Below are 9,222 nucleotides of genomic sequence, written 5' to 3'. Positions count from 1 at the left end.
AGGACAGACATAATTAGACTTGAGTCCACTGTTTTAAAATAGGGAGAGGCTAATTATGGCTTAGGTACTAATGAAACCAACGGGACTCATTTTTATCTGCTGTAGCTGTACATTGTACATTATAAATGTACAAGTTCTTGCTCAACGTTGTAGCGGATAGAGGCACGGGGAACACATCACCCTGTGGAGGTTGCTGGATTACATCTGCCATTAGTGGTCATGCTGGCTAAAGACACGTTATGGTAGTCCAGTGTCATTTTCAAATGTCATGGGTCCCTCCCCTTTAGTTTAAGCCCTTTAGTTGGTGCAAAGGTGCTACAAGATCTCTACATATTGATCCTACAGACTAACAAGGCTTTGCATTCCAACTCTTCAGCTGGGTTAAACATTAGAATTCCCCACTCTGTGCACATGTGCCTTCATAACCCATCAACTTATGGCGGTCCCATGGATTTCATAGGATTTTCTTAGGCAAGGAATACTCAAGAGATGGTTTTGCCAGTTTCCTCCTCTGAAATAGAGTCAACAGCACCTGATATTCATTGGCAGTCTCCCACCTAAGTACTAACGAAGGCTGATCCTGCTTAGCTTCCAGGATCAGGTGCCTGTAAGGTATTTAGACAGAGTTCCCTTCTAGAGTTCTAATATTGCAGTCGAGCAACTTTCTAGCATAGAACTCTAAATCCCTCACCAACCTACCCATCCCAGGGTATCACAGCAGAAAGGCATGGATATTAATGCCAAATCAAGTTATTACACCTCTACAGTATAGATACATTCAATGAGTCTTGCAGAATACCTCAAGCAAATATGGCACTTAGAGCAGGCAACCAATATCCATGAGAAGCCAAGAGCCAGAATGGCATAGCAATTTGAGCGTTGCACTAAGACTTTGGAGACCAGGGTTTGATTCTTCACTTGGCCATGATACTCTCAGCCTCAGGGGAAGGCAATGACAAACCTCCCCTGAACAATTTTTGCCAAGAAAACCCCATGACAGGTTTGCCTTGTGGTCACCATAAATTAGAAACAACTTAAAGGCTCACAACAACAGCATACAACCTCTGGTCTAAGAGGCATACAGACATCATGCAGGACTTATAAAGCATGACATCACATCTGGTTTAGCAAACTAAGTAACGTAATAAAATTCCCACACACATGAACACAGACCCTGGGAGGTACTGTGCCAGGTAGTCATACCTTTGCAGAAGCGTTGTGAAGCCATGCACTAGATAGCTGAGATGTCGAGTAAGAGAACAAGACAAACATCAGGTAGCCATGCCAACACAAGATTCAGGAAAGACCACTTACTGCTGCCTAACATTTTTCTTACCAATGGTCTGACTGCTGGGGGGTGGGGAGAAAATGGAAGGTTGGGGAAAAAAAACACCACAACTCTGGATCAGTTTAAAGACAGGACAAAAAAGGCACATTTTAATATTTACAAAGCATAGCATTTGGGCCGTAAATATACCCAACACAACTAGAAAGTAACATCTGCTCCTTCTTAGTCACCTACCTTTCTGAATGATGGTATTCACACAATTAAAGGTCATAAAGCGTTCAACTAGGCTTCCACTTTCAAGTAACAGTGGATTTAAACTTGCATAGCATCTTTAACACTCAATCAGTCCAACTAGCCACTTTTCCTGGATGATCATTAACTGTCCCATCACAGTCACCATGGGAAGGTGGAATAGTATGTTATTTGCTAAGGTTTTCCTTTTAGGAATAAATCTAGGTGGGGAGGGCGGGTTTGGTCAGCAACTCTTATGTTTTGCTGTGGCTAAAGATAACCTCGTTAAAAGCAGGAAATTTAGAATATTGTCAAGAAATTTTAAAAATGTAATACTGTTTATTTTTGCTTCAAAAACATTTCAGCATTCTAAACATACAAAAAACCAACATAACATTTTTTGCAAATTTTGTTTCTTTTAAGTACAGAGTGTTTTTGAACTTCAGTTTTCTGCGCCCTCTCTTCACTTGAAGCTGACATTGAAGAGACCTACAGCTTCCGTTTAAAAACTACCCCACTTAACCAAAACGGGAAAAAAAAGATTCCATACAATTTCTCATGCCAGCTGAACTTCCCCTCCCCTTCCACAACTAAGAATGGCCGCAGAATGCTAATTTCACTATATACAGAAAGACAACTTTAAGCTAAATGGACGCCCACTGTAGTGTAAATAGATCTACTTTCATGGTGCATTCCATGAGACACATTCCCTCCAGGGAGAAAGCAAACAGCCTTCCATAAAGCTGTTCGTCTTTCCCGCCAAGGTTATCGCCGCTCAAGGCATGAACCACAAGAATCTGTCTAGTTTTTACAAACTATAGATATGTACAGTTTATAACCCAGGATTTTCTAGCCAATAACCATATAGTTAAACACCACCTTACAAATTAAAAAATAAGATGCTTGAAACATTTTTAAATGCTTTGTTACACCAACAGGAAAGTGCACAGAGTTGAGGAGAACACTAGAGCGTCTTGTTTCCACTTTTTTTTTGTTTTAAAAATGTTTGGAAATATGTACAACTTTGTTACAGTTTCAGGGTGCCTAAGGACACCCATGGCCACTTAATGTAAACCAGTTACAATGGTTTTTTCCCCATCTATTTCAGTATTTTTCCTAGCACACTTTTAATTTTTTCTTCTTCAAACCAGCTACAGTGTTGTGATCAGAGTCCAAATTTTATCATTAAACCTAATAAAGGGCAAATAAGACACCATCTCAAATAAGAGGTGCAGGTTACTTTTCATTTCCAAATGTGTTTCCCCCTACTCTATGGTATTCACATGGAGACAAGTATTATACAGTTTCTCATTCATCGTCCTCCTCTTCGTCTTCCTCTTCCTCATCGTCTTCTTCATCTTCCTCCTCTTCCTCTACCTTTTTCCGAGCCGCAGCTGCTGCTTTGGCCGCTGCACTCTTTGCGCCATCAAATTTGCCTTTAGACTTGTAATCTGCAACATCCTGCAATAGTGAGAGGATGGGATTCATTGTCCTTTGCATTAACATAAACATTTCTGCACTAACTTGGAGCATCCTTTTATGGCGTGTGTGAGAAGCTTAAGAGTATTATTCCACACGCCTTAAGGATACCGAAGCACGGCTCTATCCCAAAGTAAAAGAGAACTGATTAGATTGTACCTTTTAGATGGAAGCTGTCAGCGATGCTTGGTTACCAATTACTGAATAGCAGTTATTAAAATTATTATATTCAGGCTTGGATGTCAAGAATTGTGAGAGCCCCCAAATGCTACTTCCATAGGTAAGAGGAATCTCTGCATCCCTATGTGATGTATTAAAAGAGGCATAAGAGATTCTTCAGCATCACCATCACGAACAGAAATTATCTTCCACTCATACAAAGGGACCTTTGCATTGGAGCCACAGCAACAATTGGGTAGACTGTACTTTATCATATCAAATTTAAATTCCACAGTAGCCAAAATCCTGTGCTTTATACTATACTAGACAGCCGGTGTGGTGTAGTGCTTCTGAGTGTAAGACTAGGACTCTGGAAATCAGGGTTTGATTCCCCGCTCAGGCATGGAAACCCGCTGGATAACCTCTCAGCCCCAGAAAACCCCATAATAGGGTCTCCATAAGTCAGAAATGACTTGAAGGCACACAACAACAGTGTATTAACACCAGAAAACTGTAAACAACGTTACATTATCACCAGTCCTGCTAAGAAGAGGTATATGGGGTCATCAAACCACCATTCCTGAGGGCCTTATCAGAAACATGCCTCTGGCTTACAAATAGATAGGCATTTCCTATCATCAAGTATCAAGGAGGAACAGAATGCTACTTTGCAAAGGAAAAGCCATGAAAGAAAAAACATTGATTTCCAGAGAATTTTAATTTTGTGCATGGGTGCTAGAACCCTACATTCTCAGCTTCTTCCATCCTACTCCTGTCTGCAGGGGTTGGGTGAGATTTTGTCCTCCTACCTCTTTAGAATAGATTCGACACATTTAGAAGCAAAGTCCCATCATTTACTTTTGCTTAGAAGATGGAGTGGAGGGAGGGAGGGAGGGAGAAAGAAAGAAAGAAAGAAAGAAAGAAAGAAGAGTGGGAAGATCTTTGAGGCTTAGACTTATGTTAGCAAAGAGTAGGAAAGCATATTTTTAATGGAGAGAGCATTATTTATTTTGCTTCAGCTACATGCCACACAAACCTGTAGGATGAAGCAGGGTAAGGCATTTCTCTAACAGATGAAATAACTTAAGTCTCCTGATGTTTCAGCCAGGTAAGACCAAAAACAAATAACATGCCACATCTGGCTGATGTATAGATGAAATGCCTTGGAGCTATAGATCTAATGTAACTCACATGTGTGTATTCACTGGTTACATTAAAATTCACCTGCAATGAAGCAACTAACCAGAACATTGTAGATTTGCAACCCTGACCAAGGAAATATTCCATGAACACTAGACTTCTTAATGGAGCCTACATTCATTAAAAAGTGTTGATAACAGCCTGAAGTTTCCTCCAAGCAAAGCTGCCACTATTGTTTTCAGACCAGCATAAGAAACCTTATGGTGCTCACCCCCTTACCTTTTCATACTTCTCCTTCAGCTTAGCAGCCTTGTTGTTGTAAGGCTGTTTCTCGCCATCACTGAGGTTGTTCCACATTTCACCCAGTTTCTTTGCCACATCACCAATGGAAATGCCAGGGTTAGTGGATTTGATCTTAGGACGGAATTCTGAACAGAAGAGGAAGAATCCAGACCTGGAGTGTGGGAGAGGAAGGGAGAAAAGATATCACTTGTTGAGAGCTGGTACAGTGAGAGTATGCCTTATGAGGAAAGACTTAGGGAGCTGGTTATGTTTAGCCTGGAGAAGAGACAGTTAAGAGGTGGCATGATAGCCCTGTTTAAGTATTTGAAGGGGTGTCACACTGAGGATGGAGCAAGCTTATTTTCTGCTGCTCCAGACACTTGAACACGGAAGAGTGGATGCAAGCAAAAAAGATTGCACCTAAACATTGGGAGGAACTTTGAGATAGTAAGAGCTGTTCAACAGTGGAACACACTCCCTCAGAGTGTGGTGGAGTCTCCTTCTTTGGAAGTCTTCAAACAGAGGCTGGAATGGCCTGCTCTCATGGGCGCTCTGGTTGTGAGTTCCTGCATGGCAGGGGGTTGGACTGGATGGCCCTTGAGATTTCTTCCAGCTCTGATTCTAATATTTGCCTTCAAATGGCTTGTCAACTTCAGGTGACCCCATAGGGTTTTCAGACTACTTTATTAGCACTTTCCCATCCCTAGGAAACTACAACAATCTGGTTGAAATGCAACACTCAACCACGGTTTAACACAGTGACAATGTTCAACTATGGTTTAGCAGACCCTAAGATCAAACTGAAGTTCAGAGTTCTTGAGGTTTTCAGGTTCTTAGGATCTGAATTCCAGTGGTAGAAAGCCAAAAGCAAGTAAGTGAGGCCAAAAATACCAGCCTATTTTAGTTTGAAGCTTTTACTGCAAGCAGCTAAACCTCAGGAAAGGAATGTCAGTCTCTTAGAAAGTGCAGGTAAGGGGGATATAAAAGGCTGTGAACCACCACCATAGTGCTATTAAAGCAAAAAGGGAATGGGTATCTAGGACACCCCAGAGGGCCAAATGTACCCCCAGAAAATGATTTACACACCCATGGCTTAGCATTATGTCTCTGGCTTTTGCGACTCCTCACCCACAATTCTAATGTGGCCTTGAGAAGCAGACTATTAGTTTCAAAACAATTTACTCAGATTCAAACATCGTCAATCGCACTCAGGTAAGCACAAAACCGAACATTCTGGATCTTAGCTATACATCTGCAGCAGATAATGGGAACTCACAAGCCCAAGGCTTCTTTCCATAATGCTGAACACCATTTTTAGCATTAGACTCAAACTAGGCCAGTGTGTGTTTATAGGTGGGCGGGCAGCACTAGGGATTCAAAAAATTCTCACCATATTTCAGGTCCCAATATCTTTTCAGTGGTGGAGGAGCCGTGACAATAAAATTGATACTAAGCCAGTTATGGCATATTACACCTGAGGAGTAAGAGCTAAGAATTCCAGTTTTAATTTAACTCACTGTCTCAGTAGGCAGGCTTTGGCAAGCCACTAGATCTCAACATCAAGCCCTTTCCTGCAGTGTAGAACATCCGAGATAATTCTGGGCCATCTTCCAAAATTGCTTTTAAGTGTTAATGCATATGGGACATTTGAATGCTGTACATACAGTATTGTATTTTTTCCCCAAATGAGCAGATTAAGTGGCGTCGAAATTTCAAGACCTCCCCATGATCCTAGCTACCCTTACAGCACAAATACAGAAGTGGCCAATAGAGTTGTTCTCAAATAGCTTCTCAGTGGTAAGGTGTCAAGCTTTGGAGATCAGTCATTCAAAGCCTTAAAAGTACTCATGCTTATGAACAGCTGCATGATGAATTTTAAGAACACTCACATCTTTTCAACAGTGAGTAAATGTTACAAAAAGCTAGAATAGCACTGTTAGAAGCTTTGGCCAGTTCTGAAAGAAGTTTATTAACTTTATTGGAGCTTCATTAGCAGATCACAAAAAACTGGGTCCTTCTGATTGCGTTCCTTTAAAAACCCAAGTTACATGATCCTGTTCAGATAAAGTGGAGTACTGTAAAGTGGCACAGTTACTTACGGTGGCCGTTTGGGTGCATTAGGGTCCTTCTTCTTCTTACCACCCTTTGCTGGCCCATAATCCTTCATTTCTCTATCATATCTTACTTTGTCGGCTTTGGCCATCTCATCAAATTTACCCTTCTCTTTGCTTGACATAGTCTGAAAGGAAAATACATTCAATTACTCATGGATCTCCCCCAGCCCAAGAAAGCACACTGAAAGTTTGAAACTGATGCAGAGATGTAGGTTACAAATTACTTGGCTCCTACAAATCAAGACCTCTATACTCAGGATCCAGTGAAGCACTTCTTCAATCTGGTTCAACTAACTTCAACCAAAGCACATTTCTCCCTCGACTCCTCAAAGAGAAGTCTATAGAGCCATTCTACATCATCCTCGCAGAGTTAGGCCAAGGGAGTGCGAGCCACTCTGATTGTCTTGCTACAGAAAAGCGGGATATAAATAAACGTTTTATTGTTATTATTTATTATCCAAACCAGACATGTAAAGTATTTTTTCTTCTGAAAATGCAAACCCTTGTTCGGAGCTGATGAGTTTCCCATGTCAAAAGTAAACCAAAACTGTGAGCAAATCAACTAGAGAATAGTGTTTGTTACAACTTATTGTCAAATAAAGGTATGTGAATGACCTGATTCCAATCCAAGTACAGAATGCAGTAGTAGGCATGTATGAAGAACATTTCCTATACATTTTAAAAACGAGTTTCTAGCCCTTATGAAATGCTTGAAATGTGTGCAAGCAATGCACAACAACTTCTCAGAAGGAAAAAGGGGGTGGCATAATGTGTTTCAAAAGGCACAAGCAAGATTTGGGTTGAAAACCTGTTCCTATTGAACTCAAGGGGGATTTATTTCTAAATAAGCATGCACAGGACTAGACTGCATACTACGCAGGACCACAGAATTTGGCAGAATACAGACAAGAAGTTATGGAAAGTCTTAAATTACACCTTGGACCGGTACAGACCAGCATGAAAAGCCAGTTTCTAGGCAGCTTGGGGGCATGGCATATGCATGACACACACACACTCAAAATGTCCAGACATCAGCTTCATGGCACCCAGGTGCCACTTTCAGGGTGCTCCGGCGGTGCAGCATTTATGCGCCGGAGGAGTGCCATAAAGCCACCGCAGGGCAGGAAAAGCCATCTTTTTGTGGTCTCAAAAAGGAGCGGCATTTTGTCACCTCTTTTTCAGCTGGCAAAAAGCCGGATTGGGGTTGTAGCATGCATTCATCATGGCCACAACCCAGTTCTCTGTTTCACCCCCTTGTCTAACACTTTAGTTGATTAGTTGTGTTGCATCTATAGGTTTAAACTATCAGGTGCACAGAACGTGTCCACACTCAGAAGGCCTTCCATCTTTAAGGAGTGCAAGAATTTACTCTTGAAGATAATACCTTCCATCGCTCTGAGCACTTCTTGGAAAATTCTGCAAAGTTAACAGGAACTTCTGGGTTCTTTTTCTTGTGTTCCTCACGGCAGGTCTGCACAAAGAAGGCATAAGCAGACATCTTCCCCTTCGGCTTCTTCGGATCACCTTTAGCCATTTTTAATGCTCTGGAAAGATATTTAGACAGCCACATTAGAACACCAAAAACCAATCTGTTGTGTTTTTCTGTCAAGCTGACACATAAGTCAAGCTGCCCTAAGAGTGGTCAAGAATTAGAGAAGTGTGCAAGGCTTTAAACCCGGTTCACACACAATGCAAACATATCACTTACTTCTAAGCCAAAACTTATAAAATCCTACCCATTGACAAGATGTGTGTTCTGAGTTGACATGAACACTGTGCATAACTACACTCATCCCTCCACATTCGCTGGGGTTAGGGGCATAGGACCCCCTGTGAATGTGGAAAAACCACAAATAACAAAAACACTATGTTTTTACCTGAGAGAACACCGCTCTAGGAATCTCTTGGTCCTCCAGCACAACTCTGTGGTCAACATCTGCCAGACACTGACCACAGAATTGCGCCGGAGGAGCTACAAATGCCTAGTGAGTGTCCTCTCTAGTAATCTCTAGGTCCTTCAGTGTGGCTTTTGGTTAAAGTCGACCACAGAGTTGCGTCGGATGACCTAGATATTCCCAGGATAACATATTAATAAAACCTGTGAATAATCAAATCCACAAAAGTTAAAGCCGCAAACATGGAGGGACGAGCGTATTGTCTACTAGCTCCTTCACACATGCAAATCATGAGTGTATGCTGTGACACACAACTAACATCAGTGTCCAACTGATAGGCCTCAATTTTATGGTCAAACATGTGTAATTCGGTCCATAATGCAAGAGTGTTACACAGCTGAACAAGTGCACACAGTTGTGGCTTGTGGGTTTTGGCCAGTCCTCCCAGCTGGGACACTCTTGCAGCTTCAACTTCTTCCAAAACTTAAAAAACATGCTGCCTGTCAGAATAGCTATCACACATTTATATGTGGGCATCTTCCACTTCATTTCTCAAACCATCTACCAAAATAGGTTTTTAAAGTTCCCTCCATTTCAGCGCGACTTAAGAACGTGACGTTGTTCCATTAAAATA

General features: G+C 41.6%; 1 protein-coding gene across 1 annotated transcript; it reads right to left on the bottom strand.

The window, feature by feature from the left end:
- Positions 1-1,838: 1,838 nt before the first annotated feature.
- On the bottom strand, positions 1,839-8,259 carry HMGB3 (high mobility group box 3). The gene is made up of 4 exons (XM_042479558.1): positions 8,078-8,259; positions 6,679-6,818; positions 4,577-4,751; positions 1,839-2,980 (listed from the first exon to the last, which is right to left on the bottom strand). The coding sequence occupies exons 1-4, from the start codon at positions 8,225-8,227 to the stop codon at positions 2,828-2,830; spliced, it is 618 nt and encodes a 205-aa protein (XP_042335492.1). The 5' UTR covers positions 8,228-8,259; the 3' UTR covers positions 1,839-2,827.
- Positions 8,260-9,222: the final 963 nt, after the last annotated feature.

This window comes from Sceloporus undulatus, chromosome 7 (genome assembly GCF_019175285.1).
Source record: "Sceloporus undulatus isolate JIND9_A2432 ecotype Alabama chromosome 7, SceUnd_v1.1, whole genome shotgun sequence".
Classification (NCBI taxonomy): Eukaryota; Metazoa; Chordata; class Lepidosauria; order Squamata; family Phrynosomatidae; genus Sceloporus; species Sceloporus undulatus.
Note: the sequence above shows the minus strand (reverse complement) of the source record. Positions and strands in the feature narration are given on the sequence as shown.

What these genes read in the sequence shown, in the direction of transcription:
- HMGB3 (XM_042479558.1), bottom strand. Translation starts at nt 8,227, where the DNA reads ATGGCTAAAGGTGATCCGAAGAAGCCGAAGGGGAAGATGTCTGCTTAT. An exon ending in AGTGCTCAGAGCGATGGAAG is followed by an intron (nt 6,819 to 8,077) that starts GTATTATCTTCA and finishes TTTTCCTTTCAG; the next exon opens with ACTATGTCAAGCAAAGAGAA. An exon ending in TGAAGGAGAAGTATGAAAAG is followed by an intron (nt 2,981 to 4,576) that starts GTAAGGGGGTGA and finishes TCACTATTGCAG; the next exon opens with GATGTTGCAGATTACAAGTC.